This window comes from Nannospalax galili, unplaced genomic scaffold (assembly GCF_000622305.1).
Source record: "Nannospalax galili isolate Female #2095 unplaced genomic scaffold, S.galili_v1.0 scaffold103, whole genome shotgun sequence".
NCBI lineage: Eukaryota > Metazoa > Chordata > Mammalia > Rodentia > Spalacidae > Nannospalax > Nannospalax galili.
Window position 1 is genome coordinate 1,099,684 of NW_008352136.1, and position 24,848 is coordinate 1,124,531.

The 24,848-nt window shown below is 44.9% G+C and overlaps 2 protein-coding genes and 1 long non-coding RNA gene across 5 annotated transcripts in view; 2 read left to right on the forward strand and 1 right to left on the reverse strand.

The window, feature by feature from the left end:
• Usp30 (ubiquitin specific peptidase 30) overlaps positions 1-17,415 on the forward strand; it is a 55,249-nt gene extending 37,834 nt beyond the window's left edge. Inside the window, exons 8-13 of the mRNA XM_008848960.2 lie at positions 10,603-10,662; positions 11,148-11,234; positions 12,408-12,488; positions 12,590-12,809; positions 14,490-14,610; positions 15,098-17,415. Of these exons, the coding sequence (XP_008847182.1) occupies positions 10,603-10,662; positions 11,148-11,234; positions 12,408-12,488; positions 12,590-12,809; positions 14,490-14,610; positions 15,098-15,359 (831 nt within the window). The 3' untranslated portion in view covers positions 15,360-17,415. The remainder of the gene's footprint in view (positions 1-10,602; positions 10,663-11,147; positions 11,235-12,407; positions 12,489-12,589; positions 12,810-14,489; positions 14,611-15,097) is intronic.
• Positions 17,416-17,548: 133 nt separating this feature from the next.
• Alkbh2 (alkB homolog 2, alpha-ketoglutarate dependent dioxygenase) lies at positions 17,549-22,199 on the reverse strand. 3 transcript variants are annotated; one of them, XM_008848961.3, is made up of 4 exons: positions 22,064-22,199; positions 21,189-21,544; positions 19,144-19,342; positions 17,549-17,873 (listed from the first exon to the last, which is right to left on the reverse strand). In XM_008848961.3, the coding sequence occupies exons 2-4, from the start codon at positions 21,445-21,447 to the stop codon at positions 17,567-17,569; spliced, it is 765 nt and encodes a 254-aa protein (XP_008847183.1). In that variant the 5' UTR covers positions 21,448-21,544; positions 22,064-22,199; the 3' UTR covers positions 17,549-17,566. The 3 variants fall into 3 exon arrangements, with proteins under 3 accessions (XP_008847183.1, XP_008847185.1, XP_008847184.1); XM_008848963.3 differs by having other exon boundaries at positions 22,001-22,130; XM_008848962.3 differs by having other exon boundaries at positions 21,976-22,103.
• LOC115066951 lies at positions 22,130-24,120 on the forward strand. Its single transcript, XR_003846390.1, has 3 exons — positions 22,130-22,246; positions 23,165-23,282; positions 23,738-24,120. It is a non-coding gene; the product is annotated as an uncharacterized LOC115066951 (long non-coding RNA).
• Positions 24,121-24,848: the final 728 nt, after the last annotated feature.

The window sequence follows — 24,848 nt, forward strand, 5'->3', positions numbered from 1 at the left end:
TGTATCCTTTTAACATCTTTTACATTCTCATTTTCTTTTTCTTAAATAATTATGAGGCATAATAGCATTAACAAATAAATTTTCCATTTGTTGTGAGACTTCTTTTCCTGGGGATACTAAGCAATGCTTATTCCCTTTTAAGGTTCTAGTGTCAAGCCAATGTTTGATTAAAGTTTTACTGGGGAACCAATGAATTTATTGAGCTTACTTACTGAGATAACTGAGGGGTTGCTGAGGTGTATGTATGACCTGAGGGAATGCACACTGGAAAGCCTTTACCCAGCATGTGTCCTGCCTTCTCTTCCTAGCCTTTCCCAGATTGTATACTTTAGCCTGCCCCAAATCCAGGAGGCCATGTGTGATTAGGGTCAAATTACGTACAGTTCGCTGGGAAGAGTGGCTGGATAATGCGGTGAGGGTCCAATGACCCTGCTTGGCCCTCCTTTAATGAATGAGCACAATCGTCAACAAGCCCAATTGTGACAATGTTTAATGATCAGGCTCAGCTGAAGTCATGATGATGGTAGTTCTTTTACCTACATGTATTTAAGCGTACTATATGAGTGCAGTGCCTGCAGAAGCCAGAAGAGGGCACTGGATCCACTGGACAGTTGTTAGCCACCCTCCAAATCCTGGGAACTAAACCCAGGTCTTTGGCAAAGGCAGCAAGTGCTCTTAACCACTGAGTCATATCTCCAACCCCACATTTATTTATATTTTGATGCAGTTTTAAGTGAAATTTAGAAATGTTTTATTTTCCATTTGTTTGCCACTATTACATAGAACTGTAGCTTGTTGATTACCTTTATATCTTGATATCTTACCTTTTTATTTTTAAAATTTTACCTTTTTATTTCAAAATTTTTATTATTATTATTGAAGTGCTGGGGGTGGAACCCAGTGTGTGTGGTTGGGTGTGCTGAGAAACCATTCCACCTCTGAGCCACATCTTCATCCCCTAGTTTCAGAAGTTGTGTTGTAGATTATTCTATGACAATAGTTAATAATGCCCATGAATGGGAATACTTTTAGTTCTTCCTTTACAGTCTTGTCTTTTCTATCTTTCCTTTGCCTTATGCTTTGACTAGGACTCCCGACACAGACTGCGCAAGAGTGGTTATAGCAGACCTGTCTTTATTTCTAATCAAAGGAAGCAAGTACTTGGTATTCATAATTATGATACTAGCTTTGAATTTTAGTTCTCCCATTTATCATTTCCAAGAAAGCTCCCTCCTCGTAGTTTCTTGAGAGTTTGTGTATGTATGTGAATGTTCAAGTGTGTGTGTGTGTGCAGGTGCACATGTACATAGGTGCATATGTATGTGAAGGCCACAGATCAAAGTGTCTTCTTCAGTCATTCTCCACCCTGTTTTTTGAGACAAGTCCTCGCAGTGAACCTAGAGCTTGCCCATTTGACTACACTAGCTGGTCAGCAAGTCTCAGGGATCCACCACTCTCTACTTCCCCTGTACATACTTCCCCTGGGATTACAGGTATGTACTGCTGCACCACTAGGTGCTGGTGACCAAGCTAAGGTCTTCATGTTTGTGTGGCAATCACTTTACTGACTGAGCCATCTACCCACCCCTAATGAAGCTGTTATAATGAGTGCTGGTTGAATTTTGTCATGGTTTTTCTGCGTCTATTGAGATGATCCTATTGTATTATTTTATCCTATTAGTATGCTGAAATACCATTTTTTTACTTTCCCAATATTAAGCCTTGCATTTCTGGGATAAAGCCTATTTGATTGTGATATATTATTCTTGTTTTACTGTATTATGTATTACTGTATTGTATTTGCTAATATTTTTAAAGGATATTAGTGCCTCTGTTTATAAGGAATATTGATCTTATTGTTTCCTTCTTATAATTATAAGTTTTGCTATTAAAAGAGTGCTAGCCTCATAAAATAAGCTAAGAAAGTGTTCCCTCTTATTTCTTGAAATATTTTCTTTAATTTGGTGCCGCTTCCTTAAACATTTACTAGAATTTGTCTGTTTCTTTAATACTTTTGTGTGTGTATGTGTGTGTGTGTGTGTGTGTGTGTGTGTGTGTGTGTGTGGTATGCACATCTGCCAGCATGCATACGTGTGTGTATGTGTGTACAGAGCCGAGTTGAGGTCATATGTCTTCCTCAGTAGCTGCTCACCTTATATTTGGGACAGGATCTCTCATTGAGCTGGAAGCTTGTGATTCAACTAGACTGATGGGTCCACAAGCTCCACAGATCCCTCGTCTCTGACCATAGCTCTGGGATTATAGCTGCATGCTGCCATGCCTGGCTTGTTACCTGGGTACTGGGGATCTAAACTCAGGTCTTCATGATTGCATGGCAAGCACTTCAGTGAGTGAACCATCTCCCCAGCCCTTTGTAGTTCTATTTTTGATGAATTTCCTTTTTAAAAAATTGCTGTTATTGGGATGGAGAGATGGCTCAGTAGTTAAGAGCACTGACTGTTCTTGCAGAAGACCCAGGTTCGAATGCCAGCACCTACATGGCAGCTGACAACTATCTGTAACTCCAGTTCCAGGGATCTGACAGCCTCTTCTGTCCTCCGTGGGCATTGCATGACATGGATGCACTTACCTACATGTAGGCAATACATGCATACACATAAAATAAAAACAGTGAATGATGGAAATTCTCTGAGTCCGGTTCTACATTATAAAATAACATGGCTGACAAGAGATCATTTACTGACAATCTCTAAGATGCCATCTTTGTCTTTTTTTTTCAGAGCTGAGGACTGAACCCAGGGCCTTGAGCATGCTAGGCAAGCACTCTACCACTGAGCTAAATCCCCAACCCCCAATAAATTTTTTTTTTTTTTTTGGTTTTTTTGAGACAAGGTCTCCCTGTAGCCGCAGCTGACCTGGATTTGCTAATGGAGACCAAGCTGGCCTCAGACTCATATAGATCTGCCTGCCTCTGCCTCCCAAGTGGTGGGATTAAAAGTGTGAACCACCATGCCCAGCTAAATGCATTTTGCATTTTATATGGTCATCAGCCTATGGTGGAATGTGATAGTCTGAATCAAATGCCTCTCATCTCTGATCCATATTTTGTTCCTCATCTAACTAGCGTTTTTTTTGCTATATATCTTTCTTTTCTCGTTTTTTACCTATCTTTATTATTTATTTATTAATTTAAAGTACAGCTTTTCAGGGCTGGAGAAATGGCACTCTTGGGAGCAGCAGTTAAGAGCAGTTGCTGCTCTTGTATAGGACCAAAGTTTAGTTCCCAGCACCACATCAGGCAGCTCATAACTGCCTGTAACTCTGGGTCCAAGGGATCCAATGCCCCCTTCTGGCCCCTGTGGGCACCTGCATATATCCTCATATAGATACAGAAGCATGCAAGGAAATAAAAATAAAACACATCTTTTTTTAAAAGGTACAGCTTTTGTGGGTAGTACATACCTGGGTACATATATACTCTTTCTTTTAATAGAGGATCTCGCTAGTCTGGGTGGCCTGGAACTTACAGAGATCTGTCTACATGCCTCTGCCTCTACCTCTGCCCCTACCCCTGCCTCCCAAGTGCTAGGATTAAAGGCATGTACCACCACACCTGGGTGGGTTGTCCAGCTAGACTCTTTGCCTCTTTATCCAAGTGTTTGGTCTGCTTACATTTAATGTAAGTATTTATATGATTAAGTCTAAGCTACTTACCTTTAAAAAAGTCATGTGTTCCTCCTCATTTTTCTTTTGTCTGCCAAGGCTGAACTCAAGAGTAATGGACTCAGGATTTGCTTTCAGGCACTTTGATAGCTGTTGGAGTGGCTAGAATCAGTGTCAGTTCCCTCTCAAGGGCTTCTAGATAGGGGGAGAAAGTAAATTTAGCCATCATTTTAGAACAATAGTAGGTTGTCTCCCTTAGCTACAGGTGGGCATTACAGTATTGGAGACTAAGAGAAGTCTTAACATCTGAGCAGCACTTTCTGCTTAGAAATAAAATCATCAATGAGAAATAATTGTCTAAATAACATTTTATATGGACTTAAGCCTAACGTCTGGGAAGTGTAATCCCTTGAACTCTTAAAGAAATATACTGATCACTTTGTCTTTGGTTATACTTTCCTCTTGAGTGTTTAAGACCATAAAATTGGCCCAAATAAACCAATTTATTTGTACTCTTAAGGTTGTTTGAGGATCTGTTCCTCAGGGGTCTCATGGGCTTGGGAGGAGCCCCTGGCTCCTTTCTTTTACCAGTTCCATCTATGTGAAGATAAGTCAAAGGTCCTGCTCGAACATGGTTGGCTTCACTTGGAAGCATGGAGGAAATGATTCCTCTGTGTTGACCCTCCTCTTTGTAGACTGGACATTGGTTCAGATCCATCTCATGGGGTCTCCATGGCCTCCCAGAACAAGAGGACAGGTGACTCACCACAGTTACAGGACATTTTGAGAGATATTCCGTAGTCCCCTGGAACTTAGTCGACCTTGGAAATTCCAGTGTACTCTGATATGAACATTTGAAATTTGCCCTGTTCTGACTTTTTTCTGGTTCCCTGTCTAGAACTTGTAATGCTAACTGCTCTTGCCTTTACTTCTCCTTCACCTCTCCTAGGCACCAGTTCAAGGGCTTTTCTCCCTACAGATAAGAGTTATGCAATCTGGGAGTCTTTTAGATAGACCCACTGAAGGGATACCCCAATTGCCTCACCCTGCGTCCCTGTTCAGCATGGAAGAAGCCAGAGCGGTCTGTGTCTGATTCCCTATAGGCAATGTGGGTAACCTCTTCAGAGAATGGTGTGATAAGAATCGGAGGTAGGAATTGGCTAGGCAGTTAGGGTAAAAAGACCCCGAAGAAAAGTAGCCAGCTTCTTGGCTAAAAGTCAAAATGTCCTTGGGCCTCTTAGCAACATACTCTGTTCCAAAGGCCAAAAATGTAAAAGTATTTGGGAGCTCTTATCTAACCCCCGAAAGATTTTAGCATTACCTCTTTCGAGGGGGGGAAGTAGCAAAAATCCCCCCCAAAAAATAAAGAATGATGGGGAGTTATAGGAGGAGTTAGAGGGGAGGGAGTGGATGTGGATTTGATCAAAACACATTATATGCATGTATGAAATTCTCAATACATTTTAAAGTTAAATATTTCCTTCTGAACAGCAAACAACTACTGAAGTAAAGAGACAGCATGTATAATAGTAGAAAGTCTTTGACAGCTATTCATACGACAAAGTGTTAACACCCAGATTTTTCTTTTTTAGAAGAAGCATTTCACTACAGCTTTAACACACTCAATAACAGTTTCCAGAGCAAAGATACGTCTCTTTCAAAAGTGGCTATAACATTTTTAGGTTCGCTGTTGAATTAATACAATTATACAATATTGAACTCAGTATAAGCCCTGTAAGACATAAAATTGAAAGTTTTTAGCCTTTAAAAAAGATCTCCATTTCATTTAAAAATATACTCTTTCTTACAAAAAGTCATTGTTTTTGCTAATAACACTGCGATGTTGACACATGCATCTCTAATCTGTATGTGTCTGATTATTACTAGTCATAATCAGTTGCACTCTGATCCTTGGCACCTGTGTTATGTCTATAAAGTCATCAGGTAGATTTCAATGGTAATGTTTATCACCTCTACCAATTAACATGATGTAACTTTTTATGCTTCCTCCTCAAATATAATTCATTTTTTTAATTCGTTAATTTTTTTGTATGTGTGTGTATATCACACAGAACATCCCAACCATCTTATTCACTTGTACACCCACTTCCCATATGGCACCCTCCCATAGTCTCCCTCCCCCTACTAGAGCCCTTATACTCTGTTATCCCTGCTACTGTCTGCTGTGATGTCAGCACCCCCAGCTGTTCCCCACTACTTGTCCATCTGGTGAATCTAGTCAGCCTATCTAGAGGTCTTTATTTTAGGAAGGTCAGCTGTTCCTCATCTAGCAGCAATCGGATGTCAATAACACCCAAATTTTATATAAATATATATATTAAACTTTAAAAAAGGAAATAATCCAATCAACAAATGGGCAACTGAACTGAACAGACACTTCTCATAAGAAGTATAAATGACCAGTGCTGGAGAGATGGCTCAGTGGTTAAGAACACTAGCTGTTCTTTCAGAAGACCCGGGTTCGGATCCCAGCACCCACATAGCAGTTAATAACTGTCCATAACTCTCCAGTTCCAGGAGATCCAACCGCCTCTTCTGTCCTCTGTGGGCATTGTACAACATGGGTGCACTTACATACATGCAGGCAATAAATGCAAGCACATAAAATAATAAAAATAAAGAAGCTGGGCCTGGTGGCGTATGCCTTTAGTCCTAGCACTTGGGAGGCAGAGGCAGGCGGATCTTTGTGAGTTCAAGGCCAGCCTGGTCTACATAGTGAGTTCCAGGACAGCTGGGGCTACAGGGAGACCCTGTCTCAAAAAGACAAAAAATAATAAATAAATAATAAATAAATAAATAAATGAAAAGAAAAGAAATATAAATGACCTATAGGTACATGAAAAATGTTCAACATCTTTAGCCATACCAAAACTTCACTGAAATAGCATTCCACCTTAATCAGAATGGCTGTTATCAGGAAAACAAACAACAGAGTAGTGGTGCACGCCTTTAATCCCAGCACTCAGGAGACAGAGGCAGGCAGATCTCTGTGAGTTCAAGGGCAGCCTGGTCTACATAGTGAGTTCCAGGCCAGCTGTCTCAAAAAGACCAAAAAAAAAAACATATATATATATATATATATATATATATATATATATATATCTCCAACAAAAATAAATGCCAGGGAAGGTACAGGGAAATGTAAATTAACTTAAAGTAAAAGTACAACTACCACAGGATCCCATTAATCCCATTATACTTGCATACCCATCCTTATTGTGGCACTCTGCATTATAGCCAAGTCACAGATCAACCTAGGTGGTCATCAACAACGAATTGATAAAGAAAATGTGGCATATGCACACATGAAGTATTATTTAGCCCTAATGAAAAAATCATGTCATTTTCAAGAAAATAGATGGAACAGGAAATCATTGTGTTAAACAAAATAAACCAGACTCAGAAAGACAAAAAAAAAAAAAAAAGTGAAAGTGTATGTATGTGCAAGTGAGTGTAGGTACCAAAGGAGGCCAGAAGAACGTGTTGGCTCCCTGGAGCTCGGGCTGCAGACAGTTATGAGCCACCCGACATGGGTGCTCGGAAGAGCAGCCAGTGCTCTTAACCGCTGAGCCATCTCTCCAGCCCCCCATTTGCTTTTGTCCTAACATATTTTTTGATTTTCTGTCACCTCTTTCCTGCCTTCTTTGAGTTAATCAAATACTTTTTAGTATTCTGTAGTAATTCCTTTGTTGGACTTTTAGCTATACATTTTTACATGTGTCTTTGTGTGTAGTGTGCATGTGTGTGCGCTCACATGTTGTTTACATCATGCAGTGTCACCCTATCACAGTCTATTTGGATACAGCATTACCCTCCTTCATGTAAAGTACTAGAGAGTTGCGACAGCATCTGGCCCTTTGTTCTGTTTTTGTGACATAGGTTGCATCTGTACGTATTACAAACCCCACAGTTCTGTCAGTACTATGTTGGAATTTGCTTTAAATAGGTTTTGTTTTCAAATGGCTATCTTGTTGCCCACCTTGTTCTCAAATTCCTGAGAATTTCAAATGATCCTCTTGCTTCAGACTCTGAGAGCAAGGACTGTTAGCTCATGCCATTGTACCAGTCTACTTATATGTATTTTCAAGAAATTGAAAGAAAGGACTGGAGAGATGGCACAGCAGAGATGGCCAGAGCACTGGCTGCTCTTGCAGAGGACCTGGGTTCAGGTCCTAACAGCCATCCATAATTCAAGTTCCAGGGGATCTGATGCCCTCATCTGACCTCTGTGGGCATTCCATGCATGTGGTGCACTTACATACATGCAGACAGAACACACATACACACAAATATAAATTAATTAATTAACTTTAAAATAAAAATGATTTGGGGCTGGTGAAATAGCTCACTGAGTAAAGGTACTTGCCACCAATCCTACCGACCTGACTTCAATCTCCAGTATCCACATGTTAGAAGGAGAGACTTGACTCTTACAAGTTGTCCTTTGACTTCCATGTACAGAAACTCACACACAAAAAATAAATAAGTTTAATAAAAATAGAAAATATATTTTATACTTAGCATTTTGGCATTCTTCAGCCTGTGGTTTTCCCCTTTGGCCTACAGAGGTCTCTGCAGCCTTTTTTCCAGGTCTGCCCGTGACAGGCACACTTACATTTTCTTTATTTGAGAATGTTTTTGCTTTGCATTGACTTAGACACAGTGCTCCTGAGTCTCGCTTCAGCTTGTTCCAAAATTATTATTCTAAGGACATTGTTCTCCTTCTAGCCCCGTTTTTTCCCAAAGCAAGTATTATTCATTTTGTTCTTTTGAATATAAAGTACCTTTTTAAAAACCTCTACCTAGCCTTGGAGATAGGGGGCGGGAGTAGCACGTCTTTAATCCCAGCAGTAGGGAGGCAGAGGCAGGCAGATCTCTGTGACATTGAGGCCAGCCTGGTCTCTATAGCAAGTTCCAGGCCAGCTGGGGCTAGAGGGAGACCCTGTTTAAAAAGATACACAAAAAACACCCCCCAAACCAAAAAGCCACCACTTACAGGCGGAGTGAGGATCCTCTGGAACTGGAGTTATGGATGGTTGTTAGCTGCCATGTGGGTGCTGGGATTTGAACCTAGGTCTTCTTTTTTTAAATGTTTTATTATTTTTATTTTATGTGTATGAGTGTATTGCCTGCATTTGTGTAAGTGCACACACGTCATGCAATGCCTGCAGAGGTCAGAAGAAAGCATTAGATCCCCTGAAACTGGAGTTATGGATGGTTGTGAGCCGCCATGTGGGTGCTGGGAATCAAACCCTACTGTTCTACAAGAGTAATCAGTGCCTTTAACCACTGAGCCAACTCTCCAACCCCATGCATAAAAGGTTTTGTTTTTTTTTTTTGTCTTTTTGAGACAGGGTCTCCCTGTAGCCCCAGCCATCCTGGAACTCACTATGTAGACCAGGTTGGCCTTAAACTCACAGAGATCCGCCTGCCTCTGCCTCCCAAGTGCTGGGATTACAGGCGTGCACCACCACGCCAGCTATAAAAGTTTCTTAAAGAGTTTATACCTGCTGTCCACCTGCTAGGCCACCTGTTGGGGTTCCACAGGTGGCCGGTGCCTGCTCACTCCTCATCAGTCTTCTGTTGAGACTAGGACATTTCTGTGGATGCATTTTCAAGTTCACCAATACTTTTCCATTTTATCTGTTTGCCTTCCAGTAGTTTTTGTATTTTAGACTGTAGTGTTTCCATTTCCTTCTTTTTTATTGTTCTATTTATCCATTCACCATCTCTGGTTTCTTTCTGGCCTGGAGCACCAACTTCCACATCTAAGCCAACTCTTTCTCTTCTCCGGTTATAGTTTCCTCTCTGTGCTCTATCTCTAGACATTTTTATTGTGTATTTAAAAGAGTGGAGACTCTAGATTCTATTATACCTCTCTGAAGGAAAATAAATTTTGTGGCTCAGGTGTGGTGATGCGTACCTGTAATCCCAACTGTTAGGGGCTGAAAGCTGAAGGGCGGTCTCAGCTGCATAGTGAGTTTGAAGCCAGCCTGGGCTACATGAGACCGTGTCTCAAAAAACCAAAAAAAGAAAAAATTGGGGTCTGTTCTGGCAGTTAGAATTTGTGAGACTCCCTGAATATGTGTGGCTCTGTGGGCAGCCATGGAATCACACAGGGTATACACAGATTTGGGACTCATCCTCTCTGTGACTTCCCTGTCTGTCTGTCATCCCTGAACTCTCTTCTGACCACTCAGTTCTGTATGATAGCTGCTTTTTCCCTTGGTTCTGTGTAGAGTGAGAGGAAAAGCCACAAGCAGGCAGATCTCACTCCAGCTCTTGTCTCTTAGCTGACTTCTTTCCCACTTCTGCTTGGTTTTGGTAGCTCTCTACCCAATTACAGTTGTTTTATTTTGGTCCAGATTTTAAAGTTGTTCTGGGGTGTACTCCAAGTTCTACTATCACCACATGAAATGCTTTTTGCCCTCTTTTATTACCTGCTTTGTTTCACATTTAATAATGTGACATGAACATCTTGCCAGGTAATCACACATTCTCTGCTACATTCTTTTAATATACAGTTTTGTTCCCTCAGCGTGCTGTAGTGTGTTTGATAATCCCCAGAGGCTTCAGTCATTCCTGTTTTATGTTTAGGTTGTGAGCCTGAGCCTTGAACGGCTAAGCCATCTCTCCAGCCCAACCATTCCCATTTTTAATGTTACCGATGATACCCTGATGGAAATTCTGATAGCCAGGACCATTTCCTTAGGATAAAAAAATCCCCACACTGCTGGGTCAGGTGTATAATCTTACAGTTGTTTTCAAACTACTGTTCAATATTATTGTAGCTCTTAGGTTTTTAAAGTTGTTTTCATAGAATTTGCTTCTAAGTATATTGTGTTTTGCTATGTTAATGGTAACCACCTAAATATTAAACTGTCTTGTAGGCAGATGTCTTCCATCTGCTGAATTGAATCTAAGTCCTCTTTGGATTTTCTACAATGTCTGTTTCAGAGTCCTGTTCGGTTTGACACCTTTGATAGCCTTTCTCTGAGCATTCCAGCGGCTACTTGGGTACGTACTGATCTGTGGTTAATTTGGGATCTGTTTTGGAGAATTTTCAGTCCAAAAGTGTTTTGAGGCATTTTATTTGGCCCAGGTACTAAGTATCGTTCAATTACATGGCTAGCTAGGCCATGTTAACCGTGGTCTGTGGTGCCAGGCCTGGTTCTGAGGGAGACAAAGGTGGGATGCTTCCTCTTGCTGCAGAAACATTGGCATTTTGAACACAAGTGCATCGTTCGCATACCTCAGATTCAAAGAATCTAATGGTGTGACAGTGAGTAATCTTCCACAGCTCAGCCCTCTCAGTCAGCAGTAGCATGTAGGGGGTTGAATTCCACCACTGTTCAAGATCCAGTTTTTGTCTGTCAAGCTTTGTTGCCTGCATATCCGAAAACATAGTTCTTGGCGGGTGGCGGGGGGTTCCCTGCCACCCGCTAATAGTTTCAGGGTAGCTGCCTTTTAGGCTGTTCTGATTTCTTCCTCTCCTGCTGTAGGGTCACCCACTGACCCTGGACCACTGCCTTCACCACTTCATCTCTTCAGAATCAGTGCGGGATGTTGTGTGTGACAACTGCACAAAGGTATGCATTCCATCCCAGTGTCACCTTCCCAGCAGACACCAGTGTGCTTTAGTAAAGTACCTCTCACGCACACAGGACTGGCACACCCAGGGCATCTCTCCAGCCACTGCCATTTCTTACATAATGTTACAATTGTTTTCAAACTACTGTTCAATATTATCGTAGCTCTTAGGTTTATAAAGTTGTTTTCACAGAATTTTCTTTTAAACACATCGTGTTTTGCTATGTTAACCCCTGACTTGGGTTGCAGAGCAGCTACCTATGACTGTTTCCCAGATGAGTTTTGTTTCATCTACAGTATTTAAAGGAAAACCCTGGAGTGTTATGCATAGAACTGAGACGTGCCCTTGCAGCGTTAGCCGGTCCATTCTGCCTGTCTCACATCCACCGTTGCACTGTGTTCCCTGCCCGACTCCCCTACATAACTGATTTCATTTTCTGATTCTAGAAGAACTATGTACATAGAATTATCTGTGTATATGAATCCATGAGTTTATTGCGGGTGGTTGCAGTATGTGAGCGACTCAAAAGCAACTGCGTCCACCAAAGCCCACCCAAACATGAGTGATGACTCACAAAGCTGTGCCCCTGAAGCTCCTGTGAAACCTGCAGGCAGCTCCGCTGAAGTCTCCTCTCCCCAGCGCTCGCTGCTTGTATAACCTCAGGGTGCCTTAGGAGTCATGGAGCTTCAATAGCTTCCTAAGTCTTGTACTTTGCTGTGAATTTCACGTGTCTTCCTGTGCAGTTCAGGAGGGAATGCTTCAATTTGAAAGAAGCAGCCTCAGGTGTGCTGGGCACTGTGGGTGGTGCGGGGGAGAAGCAGGACCCAGAAGATTTACTCACAGGTGCCCTCTGGTGTCCATGTAGAGATCAAACTGCTACTTCACCTCCAGTGTCTCCAGGGCACTGCCCAAGGCCACAGATGCTGAAATCCAGGATTTTAAAAAAATTACGTTTCAGTGTTGATTCGTTCTCCTCCTTCCATGGCTACTGTTACTTAGTGACTAAGAGGACTCCGTGAAAACAACCTACACGTAATGAACAGCTGAGCTAATGTCAGCAGTAGCAGCCACGTCCCAGAACAGGCATATACAACACCAGCCTCAGCTGCTGCTCCCTGGAGGTGTCCTGCTCCTGGGATTTCTGCAGACAAACGCTGTTGCTCTATTGCAGATTGAAGCCAAAGGAACACTGAATGGGGAAAAGGTCGAACACCAAAGGACCACTTTTGTTAAGCAGTTAAAGCTAGGGAAGGTGAGCCCACCTCATACACTTGGTTGCCTATGTTTTGGGGGACCCCACATCCACATCTGCTCCTGAAATACCTCAGCTCTTCCCACCCTCCCTGCCCACAGCTCCCTCAGTGCCTCTGCATCCATCTCCAGCGACTCAGCTGGTCCAGCCATGGCACACCCTTGAAGCGGCATGAGCACGTGCAGTTTAACGAGTTCCTGATGATGGACATCTACAAGTACCGCCTCCTGGGACACAAACAGAGTCAGCATGGCCCCAAACCCAGTGAGAACCCTGGGCCTGCACTGGAACTACAGGACAGGACAGTAGCCCCAAAGCCAGGTGTGTTCCCCTGGTGACAATTGTGCACAGAGGGATTTGGCATCACCACTGGTGGCTCCTTATGGTATGCACACAAGGTTTGTGCAGTGGTTACTTCAATTCTTCATAATGGTAGGACAGAGTGGTGGAAAAGGGTAGGGTTGTTTTTCTTCTCTGCAGGGTTAGCATAGGAGTCTAGAGCCTCACTCATAGTAGGCAAGCAATCAACCACTGAGCTATGTGTCAGCCAACATTTCTCAAAGAGGTTAAAATGATATAGAATGAAACATGTAGTTTAAAAAACCTCTGTCACAGGGCCAGCCAGATGGCTCAGTGGGTAAGAAGCTTGCTATACAAGCCTGGCAACCTGAGTTTGATATCCAGCACCCACATACAGGTAAAAAGAGAGAGCTGACTGTATAAGTTGTCCTCAAACCTCCACATGCACACTGTAGCAGGTGCACTCACACAATAGTAGTACATTTTAAAATGTAAGGAGGTAAAAGGGCTGGAGAGAGGGCTCAACTGTTAAGCACATACTGCTCTCATAGAGGACCTGAATTCAGTTCCCAGCACCCATATCAGGTACCTCACAACCACCTGTAACTCCAACTGCAGGGACTCTGGGCCCTCTCCTAGCCTCTGCAGGCACCTTCACTCACAGATGCAGACACAGCCTCAAATACACATAACTTTAAAAAATTTAAAATAAAAATAAAAGCGCTACCACAAACGAAAAAGTATGGGAAGAAAAGCTTAAAGTTGCCATGTTGCTTTTTGATCTCTAAACAATTAGCTCATACCTTTCCAGTGAATGTTTTTCTCTCTGCTCTTCACCCCCAGCCAATAGAGTCATCTTATTTATATGGGAAGTATGGGGAGTCAGTGTCCTAACTGAGCATCTCACTGGGCTAATACCTTTACTGAATATTCCCTATCTCCTTCCCTCTGTCCTTCCCTGAGGTTGAATCTTGTCAGGTTCTGTTAGGCAAGGCAGCTGTTATCACCCCATCTCCTGACAAGAAATTCAGGCTCCACTGTGAAATGACTAGTCCAGGACAGGCAGTAAATGAAAGAAATTTCCTAGAATATGGTGTTAGCTGTGTTTTGAAGGAATCTTTTCTGACATGCCAAGTTCTGTAGAGTTCTACATGAGGAAAACCCACTGACATGCAAGGTTCTGAGGCTGAGTTCACCACTGCATGCTGCCCCCACCCCAAGAACAAAAGGAGGAAAGGCCTCTAAGCTTGGAAAGTATGGGGTACAAGAAGCCAGTCCTTAATCTCTTAGGGGCTGTGTACCTCTGACACATTCATTAGCAAATGAGAGGAATCCCCAGGTCCCAGAGTTGCCAAAGCCAGCAGATCTGGCACTGGATGCCATTTGCTGTTTGGAATGAAAACAGATGGGACAAAACATAGGATGTTTCATCAACCAGTCTAATACAAAATGAAGGTCTTTGGGCTTTTTTCCCTTTATTTGTAGCATAATGGGAGTTTATTTTCAAGGATATCAAATCTAGGTTTTGAAGCTAGTCATTGTGATGCATGCCTATAACCCAGCACTAGGGAGGCTGATGTAGCAATATAGAGCCAGCCTGGGCTACAACAGCAACTCTGAAACCAAACAAAAAACAAAAATCACCATGTTTGCCCAGAGCCACTGCTTGTTTTCATTAACTCAGGCCTTTTTCTCTTATAGTCCTGAGTCAGCCAGGAGCCCCCAAAACACAGATTTTTATGAATGGTACCTGCTCCCCATCTTTATTGCCAACACTGCCTCCTCCAGTGCCCTTCCCTCTGCCGGTGGTTCCTGACTACAGGTGAGCTGCTCCTGAGGAGTCCGTTGTCTTCTCCACTATCGAGATGAAACAAACAAAAACAGTGATTAGTTGTCTTGATTTCAAGGTAGAATTTCAGTATTTGTTACACCATTGTTGCCCAAGACAGAAATAATTTTAAAAAGGAAAGTTATGAAAGTATATGAAACTTGCATGTGCATGCATCGATGTACAAAGTATGAAGAAGTGCTGCTCTTTAAGCAGGACAGCACCTGGATAGCCAGTTCCAGCTTTAGCCATTACTATATGAAGCACACGTGTCACATAGACTCACTATGCGCCATCACAAGTTTCATATGTACAGTGCATGTCCACTCATAGCAAATGCAGAGTCATGTTTTGATGGTTGTGTGCATGCCCTATTGTACTCATCCCCTGTCGTGTAACACAGGATTCTTTTAGGCTTTAGTTTTTGCCTATAAGGCCTTGTTCTGTTTATAAACAACTGGCATTTGTTCCCATCCACCAGCTCCTCCACATACCTCTTCCGCTTGATGGCAGTTGTTGTCCACCATGGGGACATGCACTCTGGACACTTTGTTACTTATAGACGGTCCCCACCTTCAGCCAAAAATCCTCTGTCAACCAGCAACCAGTGGCTGTGGATTTCTGACGACACTGTCCGCAGGGCCAGCCTGCAGGAGGTCCTGTCCTCCAGCGCCTATCTGCTGTTCTACGAGCGTGTTCTGTCGAGGATGCAACAAGGACGGGAGTACAGGTCTGAGGAGTGACATGCCAACCCAGAGCTAGGGCCTGTGGTGCGGTCCACTCTGTCCCCAGTAAACGCAAAGGCTTGCCATGTGTACACGTGCAAGCCAGCCCCTCTAGAGCCCCTCAGTCTACTGTGTATTCTAAGAGCAGGCTCCACATGGGAGCCAGTCCCACGAAGCTCTGCAAGGGTGTACTGGAAGGGGTCCTCCTGTTAGGACAGCATTCATTCTGTCTAGAGCATCTTTTACTCATCTGATACAGGTAATTAAACCAGACTCCAGGAGCCACTTTTTCTACTACTGTAATATGCTAGATGTTCTCAGAGGAGGTTGCTTTTGTCTAATCCTATGACCTTTCAGCATAGACCTTTTATTTTTAATAAGGAGCCCCCTCCTCAAATTGACAAGCATTAGTGAAATGATTAAAGGACACAATTTAGAAGAAAAAGTGCCTTTTACTTTTGATTGTTTTTGTAGTAAGCTCACTCTGAGAAGCAGACATACTTAAGAGTCACATGCACCACTTCTGAAAAGCCCCTCTTTCAAGTTACTCAGAGATCAAAGAGGAGTTAAAAGATGTCTAAACTGGGCATTGGTGGCTCACTCCTGTAATCCCAGCACTGGGGATGCTGAAGCAGGATAACTGCAACTTCCAGGCCAGCCTGGGCTATATAAAACCCTGTCTCAAAAAAAAAAAAAAAAAAAAAAAAAAAAAAAAAAAAAAAAAAAAGCCTCAACACCTCCCACCTTTTTGTATGCCTTTTGTAATCTTTCAATTCTTTGTATGCAGTGGAGGCTCATCTGCCAGATGCCCCAGCTCTGAAATTGTTCATTTTGTCAGTTATATTGTAAGGGTACTACTCCTATGTCACTGTTCCCTTTGGAGACCCTGGACCGAGAAGTGACTTTAGTCTATTCCAAAGCTGCAGCTAGCCAGGTGTGTACAGACCACCTGCTAATCTCTCTGCTACACAAGACCTTGAAGGTTCTTAAGGTGTTCAGCCAGGAATGTGGGTGAGGTGGCTTGAGAGCTGGGTTAGGAAGAGGCTGACAGTCAGTGAGCACCAGAGTCCAGGATGAAAGCAGCTTGTGATTTCTGAAACGACAGCTGATCTCATCATTCTATTCTAGATCCATATTCTCAATGTTTCCAGCAGCCTAGTTCATGTAGAGTGCAGTGAGCGTTTTCTTCCCTTTGCAGATCTCATAAATGCAGCCCAGGGCTGAAGGAATTTTAATAACACAGGAGTACCTATGTTTTAGCAAGGTTTATAATTTAAAAACAAAAAGGATACCAAATTGAAACAGACTCAGAAGCAATTTGGAATCGGGTATATCCAAAGGTCACACCAGGGACGTGTTTTCTCCACTTGGGGTGAGCTGGCCGACACTTCCAGATGTGCCTAGGCATCAGCTAGACGCCAGGGTGCTCACTGTGCACCCTGAGGACTTGGTGACTCTCCCTGCCAGCAAGAAACAACGATGGAGGAGCAAGGAGCAGATGAGCTTGTTCTGGCCAGACGGCCCTGCATACCTGAGGTTGAACAAAAGCACAAGTGCCAGATCACGTGACCTTAGACTGCTTGCAGAGTTGTAGGTTCCAGTCTTCACTGTCCTGGTACCACTCATGCTGAAGTGAGCCAGGGAAGAGACGGTGAAGGGACAGGTGGGGAGGCTCACTTGGAAGCAGGTCAGAGGAAGGGCGTGAGCCAAGTTTGTAAATGTGTTATTGTAACTGAGCTAACTCACATCCTCATTTTGTAAATTATTAGGCATTAGGTAGCAACCAAATGATCTGATTTCTAGTTTTAAGTTATTTATGAAGTCAGTAGCTTCTTCCTGGAAAACCTAAGTTAAGCTAGTGGTTATGCTGCAGACTGCTGATTTGTGTATTTGCTAAAGGTACTTTTGTATCTGCTGTGTATTATAGCAATAAAAGGATCATTTTGTTAGGAAAGTTGAGTGGTCTTTTTTTGAGGCAGGGTCTCACTATATGGCCCTGCTGGCCTCCAACTCACAGCCACCCATGTGCTGGTTTTAAAGGATGTGCCACAGGCCTGGCTGAGTACTATTCTTTAATGGCTGGTGTCATATTCTTCCTGAACTGGGCCTTGTACACCAGGCCCTATGCTTTTGTTAAAGCTCCTGTGTTCTTTATGGGTAAAGCAAACACCAGCTTCCTCTCAAAGTAGAAAGAGAAAGAACAGTACTGACTGTTAAAAAATGTTTTATTTCTTAGTAGGCAAAATTTTCCGGAATGTCAAGTTGACTCGAGGAGCCAGAATCTTCTTGCGGATGGGAAGACTGTGGTACCAGTGGGTGTTGGTGGGGTGGTTCATCATCAGTAGGCTTCCGTGGGCCAGCTGTAGCCTGACCACCTCCACTGTCTGCTGGTGGCTCTTCCCTCGAGAGCTCTTGTGCCGGAAGAGGAAGTCCCTGCAGGCACCAAAGGAGACAGAGGCAATGGGGCTCCCGGGGGCAAGTTCCCTTTCGTCATCTCGATGCTCCCCGATGTGGTCACGTCCATCTTTATACCTGCAATGAGAAAACAAGCAGTGTGGAAGAAAACCCTCTCCCTCACCTGCTGGCGCTCTAGGTGCCTCATTTTCTTGCAGTGTGAAACAGTGTTGCATTTCTGTAAAGCCCTGAGGTCCTTGCCTGGAGAGGCCAGCAAGTCCTAGCCTGAAGCATCTCTGCTTGGTAACTGACTGCTTACAATGCTTGCAAATGTAACACACATCAAATGCAGAGACAGTCATGTGTCTTAGTCCCCTGGTTCATGTACAATAAAACCATCATTCTTTGCAGTCTGGTACTGCCTTTCAAGTGCCTTCCATTCTCTACCCACTCTTGCTCTCCCATCTCTCCAAAAGGTCCCCGACAGGACACTTGGGCTCACTCTGCTCTGCAGTAAATGTCTCCAGCTTTCCAGCTCAACTGTCACTGCCTCAGGAGCCTTCCTCTAATCACCTCATGCAAAATAGCCTTCCCCCTTAGCCCAGGCCTCTCAGCCAGGGTGATTCTGTCCCCTAGACGACTGACTGCTCTGATGGAAGCAGATGCTACTGGCACCTACAGGGTAGAGACTAGGGATACACTGAGTGTCCTAACGCACAGCCAGCCTTACACAGCAAAGTATTTCCTGACCCCAAATGTCAGTAGTACACCCAATGAAAGATCTTGCCCTGAACCTCTCAGTCAAATCAGTCTTTCCCCAAGACACTAAGCACTGTCTGCAATAACCTAGCCTAACCCACCTTACCTCTTGCCTGCTCCATGAGAACTCTTTTAAAAGTTTTGGGTTGGTTTTTTTTTTGGTCTTTTTGAGACAGGGTCTCCCTTTAGCCCCAGCTGTCCTGGAACTCACTATGTAGACCAGGATGGCCTTGAACTCACAGAGATTCGCCCGCCTCTGCCTCCCAAGTGCTGGGATTAAAGGCGTGCACCACCATGCCTGGCTAAAAAGTGTATTTTTAATTATGTGTGTGGGTATGTGCATGTGAGTGCAGGTGCCCCATAAAGGCCAGAGGTGTTGGATCCCCTGGAGCTGGAGATACTGGCAGCTGTTAGCCACCTGACAAGACTGCTAGGAACTGAACTCTGGTTCTCTGGAAGAGCAGCAAGTGCTCTTAACTACTGAGCCTTTTCTCCAGCTCTGAAAACCATGAGGCTTGCTCTGTTCCACCACTGCATCCCTTCCTCACTCTGGAAGGACTGGCACAAATGAACAAAGCATGGTGAAGTCCTGTAATCTCTCTTGGAGGGACAGATATATTCCTAGTCCACCACACAAGGGAAGTGTTACCTGTTAATGAGCACAAAGTTGAAGGTCTGTCCTGTCACCCCAGAGATGCAATCCCGAACTCGCTCTAGAACTGGGATCCAAGGTTTTGGAGTCAATGTAAGGCCAGAAAATGTGTAGGTTAGCCCAGTGTCTCCATAGGTTGCCTGCTTCCTGGGCACGCTGTGCCACTTCCCAAATACTTGCACCCTGGCCAGTGCACCTGTGCAGACAAAACAGCAGTTAAATCCTTGGGACCCCCCCTCTCCAGAGATGCAGACAGCTCAGTGTCCAATACACTCACTTGCTGGCTATTCAAAAAGGAGGAAAATAAGATTGCCTCTGTCCCTGGTGTTGTATAATGCTCTGTGGGAGAGCCCTTTCTCCCAAATTACTATGGCCTGCCCCAGATTTTCACAGGCAATCTTGCAGGGTGTACACCTGTAGTCTCAGTACTCTGGGTGCTGAAGCAGGAGGGTCACAAGTTCCAGGCCAGCAGGTCACAACAACAATCGGGGTCTGAGAAGTTGGCTCAGTTGGTGCAGTGCTTGCCCCGGGAATGGCTATATGCACCTGTAATCCCAGTGCTGGGGAAGTGGGACAGGAGGGTGCTGGGGGCTCACTGACAGGCTAGTAATGTGCAAGTTCCAGGTTCAGCAAGAGACCCTATCTCAGTAAATGGATTGAGGATGATGCTGAACATGGATCTCTGGCCTCCACACACATGTGCATACGTATGGAACATGTACATACCGTTAAAATGAGTGGGTCACAAAAACAAAAAGACATGAGAGGAGGAAGAGACTTGGAAAGAAGGGGTTCAGCTAGAGCAGGAGACAGGACAGAGGGGTGGAAATGACCAAAATACAATATATACAGGTATAAAATTGATGAATTAAAAAAATAAAACTGCAACCCCAGTGCTTGTTTGCTTGTTCTACGCTTAGAGAAGCCATCTGAACCCAACTCATTTATTTGCTTTTTTTTTTTGGTCTTTTTGAGACAAGGTCTCCCTGTAGCCCCAGCTGTCCTGGAACTCACTATGTAGACCAGGCTGGCCTTGAACTCACAGCGATCCACCTGCCTCTGCCTCCCAACTGCTGGGATTAAAGGCATGTGCCACCATGCCGGCTTGCTTTTGGCATTTTCAAGATCAGGTCTCATGAGCCCAGGCTGGCCTTGAACTCCTCCTATAGCTAAGGATGACCTTGAACTCCTGATCCTCCTGCCTCCACCTCCCAAGTCCTGTGATCACCGGCACACACCACCACACCCTGGCTTCAATTTTTCTTAAAACTACCAAACCTTGGTCAAAGTAGGAACAAAAAGAGACAACATTGACCATAATGGAGTTTACATGGGAGGATGGTTTTGTCAACTGTGTGTACTAAGGGCCTGTGGATTCATGAAAGATGGGGCTTATGCAGCCCAGGCTAGTACAGGACGGTGTGTTCTCATCATAGATTCTCAACTTGGTCTCCAGGCCAACAGCATCAGCACCACCAGGAACCTCCTTAAGACATTTCTGCAGGGGGTAGGGTTCCCATTAGACTTCTGACCAGTGCTAGCTTTCCTTTAGGTGATGCTGACCAGGCTCTCCTATCTCTCCCACTAGACCCAACTCAACCTGGCTATGTAGAATCACTTGGAAGCCTGTTCCTTGTTTTGGTTTGACAGTGCTGGAGGCTAACCTTGGGCCTAGGGTATGCTTAAGAACCACTCCACCTCCAACCTGGCAAACTGGTAAAAACAAAGTCCAAGCAGCACCTTTAGGCTATACTGATTCAATTAGCATCACAAAGAACCCAGAAAGGGCTTTCAGCTTCATCGTCCATGTAGTTGCCAGGCTTTTAACTTCTCAGGTGATACCAACCAGAGCCCAGGTGACTTCACTCTAGGCGATTCTGTTTTTTCAAGTTGGTGTCCTAAGCTCAGAGGTGCCCAGGGAGTCTTTGTAGCATCTGTTGAGTCCATCAGCAAAGCCATCCCGAGCTGGGTTCACATTTCTCCAAAGCTCACTCACTTGTCCTGTCATACACGCCCGACACCTAGAGTCCTCTGCTGCTTACCTGTAAAATACTCCACTTCTTCCTCCAACTCTCGGAAAATCTCATCTGCCTCTGCTTTGCCAAACAGTACTGTGTAATCACAGCTCAGACCTTTGGAGCGAATGTGCCGCCAGCTCAGGCCGGCCAGGTGGCCCGCACTCCTCGAGATCTCTCTCCTGGGCTTCTTCCTAGCGTTTCCCGTGACTCCCCCAAGGTTGGCTGGCTCCTCTCCCTTTCCCATAAGGTCCCCCAGCTTCCGCTTCACCAAGAACCTATCCATCCCGCCTCTCCCCAACGTGGAGGTGAGTGGCTAAGTGAGCCCTGGGTCTGTGGTCGCTGGGAATGTGTCCATCCGAGTGCACCTAACGGCAGCGGTCCTACAAAGAAAGCAGAGGGCGTTAAAACTCCGGGGGTCCCTAGGAACGACCTGGCCCAGGGTCTCCTATGCCTGGCGGTCATCAACCAGCTAGAGAGCCTGCAAAACCCACACCCTGCTTTTGCTTTTAGAGACACTAGGTCACAACACCGGCTGATCTCCAACGCTCTTAGCCTCCAGTTTCAGCCAACCGAGTGCTGGGACCACAGGCGAGCACCACCACCTCCGTCCGGTCCAAGAACTCCACAAGAGAAAACTCCCTCTCCTTCATTGGAATTCGAATGTCACAACAAAATTGGAGACTACACTCCAAATCCTCATTTTACAGACGGGAAAACTGACGCCCAGACGGGGCTAGGGGGTTGTCCGAAGTGACTGGGAGAAGCAGGGTGTGTACTTCCAGCCCACCCTGGAGAGGAACCCATGACCGACCCGCGGGCGGCGACTCCTGACGGACCTCTGGTTCGGAGAGAAAAGAACTGCGTCACGTGCGAAGGGCGGGGATAGAAGGGTCCTTTACCTCCCAGCCAGAGCACCGCTCCGCCTCCCGAAAACGCCCAGGTCCGTCAAGGTGGCGGGAAAACTCGCCTTCTGCGGCCTCAAGGTCTGGCGTGGACTTCCGGGTCAGCTGCGGGTGCAGGCCGGGCAGCGAGACCTGGCGCCACCAGAAGGCGCCACCTGGCGGCTTCTCGGTGCATTGCAGGTACTGCTGCATCAGTGAACTAGACTTCTGCACTGAGGGTCATCTGTCTTCTGTTCACTGTTTTTAACTAAAGATTTTATTTATTGTCATGTGAGTGTTTTGCCTGGAGGTAAGGGCACCACGTGTGTGTCTGGTCCCCACAGATCCCCAGGAACTGGAGTTAAGGATGGGTGTGAGCCGCCCTGTGAGTGTTGGCAACGAATCCAGGTCCTCTAGAAGAGCTAAGTGCTCTAACCGCGGAGCCATCTCTCCAGCCCCGTGATCTGTTACCTGTTGCTTGTCATCTCTCACTGGGGTTAACTTTGATGTCTACACAGGGAATTGAACACAAGCATGGAGCAGCAGAGCATACTCTCTAGGGGTGTTATACCTCGTCCACTGGACCCCAAAAAGACCACCAAGGACCCAACACACCAAAATGCAAAAGCAAGGGTTTATGGTTTATTCCGGCTTAAGCTCGGGCTCTCAGACCTCACCAATGCAGCGGATCCGTGCTCAGAGCCTAGAGTAAGGGAGAGTGTAGTCTTTTATAAGTTTTAAACAAAGGGAGGAGGGGGATTCTGAAGTTACATTTTTGGTTGGTTTAAGGAGCCCGCGCGTGCCAACATAATTTTGAACTGATTGGACATACAGAGTACAGATCTGGAGGTTTTCCATTGGTGGGTGCTGTTCTCAGGGTTGTGGAATGTGCTGTCACCTGTGGGGTCAGGAGTCTCCTTATAGGGCAGTTTTGTGTCCGGGCTTGCCTAATCTATAGTTTCTTAGAGGGGAGGAGGAGGGAGCAGCAAGGGGGGGAGGGTCAGGGCATGTTTAAAGCAGTAAGCTATGAAGGCAATTAGTGGGGGCTCTGAGGAGGGTCTCAGGGTTCTACAGGGGTTAACAAGTTTTGCATACACACCCTGTGTTTTCCATTTCTAGAGCCTTCGGATCTGGCGGTGTAGGCTTCCACAGTTTGCTTAACCTCTCTGGCCTGGAACTGCCTTATCTGTGTAGTAGGGACTGCAAAACGCCTTTCCGGGACTGAATGAGAGAATGAGTAAGAGGCAACTTTGTAACTCTGTGCTCTGAAGTCTTAGGTACTGTTGCTCCTAATTTTCTCTGCCATAATATAAATTCCACAAGATTGGGGGCTTTGTTTGGAAATGTCTTACTGTATAATTATTCAAATTCTGACAAAGCTACAATATTGTCTGATACCACAATGGTGATGATACATTGTATCATAAAATTCCTCCTCCTTAGGTATCAACTTGTGCCCTACCCAACCCCTGGTGACCCCTGATTCGTCAGCTGTCCCTAGTTGCCTTTTGCAGAATTTCAAATACATGGAATTATATAATCTACAGCATTTTGTTTGGCTTCTTTCGTGTACGTGCAATGCTTTGTAGATAAGCATGTTTTCAATCTCTAGCACTAAGTATGAATGTTAATGTACATATTACATATTAACATGCATGCTGTTTGTGCTATTTTCTTTTCGTTGCTGATTAGTGGTCCAGTGCATGAACTCAGCAGGAAGGGAAGACCATGTAGCAGCTGTACATTTGAGTTGTCTCTGGAATTCGGTGTTTATGAATAAAGTCGTCTGAGTATTCCTGCTAAAAGTTTTGTGTGAATAAAGACTTTTCACTTGAGAAAACGCCTAGGAGGGCAATTGTGGGGTCACGGGTAAGTGTATGTCTGTGTGAACCACTAAACTGTTTTTCACAGTGCGCCCTTACTAGAAGGCACTCCTTGTCCTGGACCCTGGCACACACCAGCAAGACACAGGCCCTGCTTCACCCACACTATATTTTGGAGATGGAAACAAAAGTAAAAAGGACTAAGAAATAAGATTGTTTTGTACAGTATAGGAGTGATGATAGGTTAGAAGATGGGGCAGAAGACCTTACAGGGAAGGGTCCTGAGCCAAGACTGAAGCTTTATGGGTATGGGACAGAGCACATAGGATGTGAAGGCCTAAACGGGACAGCTGGAGAACTGGGTACAACATTGGGGGTTTGGGCTAAGATTTGAAAGCAGTAGGAAGGTTTTCTTCTTTATTTCCTTCCTTCCTTCTATCCTCCCACCCCTATGTAGCCCAGGCTGGCCTGTAATGAACTTGCTATGTAGCCAAGTCTAGCCTTCAACTCCTCATCCCCCGGTCTCCACCTCCCAGGTACTGGGATTATGAGAGCTCTGCCACCCAGCTCCATAAGAGGTTTCCTTGAAGGCAGTAGACCAGATGTAATCTACACCTCAAAAGAATCATTCAGTAGGAAAGAGAATAGCTGGGATGGTTGAATTCCAGATTTGGGGGGAGCGGGTAGCAGGAAGGTGCTGGAAGACTTGAATGTGGGGAAGTGACTGTGTGGAGATAGCTCGGGGGGGGGGGGGGGGGGGGGTAGTGTTGTAGAATGGATGTCTACCATACACATGGCTGGAGTTCAACCCCCAGCACTGAAAGGAAGAGGATAGAGAGAGGTATTGGGGAGCAGGGAACAGTTTGATGTCTATCCTCCGTGGGCTTTCAGTCGCCAATCCTTATGGTTAGCTGTGCCATCAGTCAGACAGGTAGTGAAAAGCGGGTGAGATACAGCTTACCTAAGCCAGGTGGGGTGGC

Bases quoted from the DNA above. Each gene is read 5' to 3' on its own strand.
- Alkbh2 (XM_008848961.3), bottom strand. From the start codon at position 21,447: ATGGATAGGTTCTTGGTGAAGCGGAAGCTGGGGGACCTTATGGGAAAG. The intron at 19,343-21,188 runs GTAAGCAGCAGA...TTGTCTGCACAG, and splicing joins AGAAGTGGAGTATTTTACAG to GTGCACTGGCCAGGGTGCAA. The intron at 17,874-19,143 runs GTAACACTTCCC...TTCTCATTGCAG, and splicing joins AACTTTGTGCTCATTAACAG to GTATAAAGATGGACGTGACC.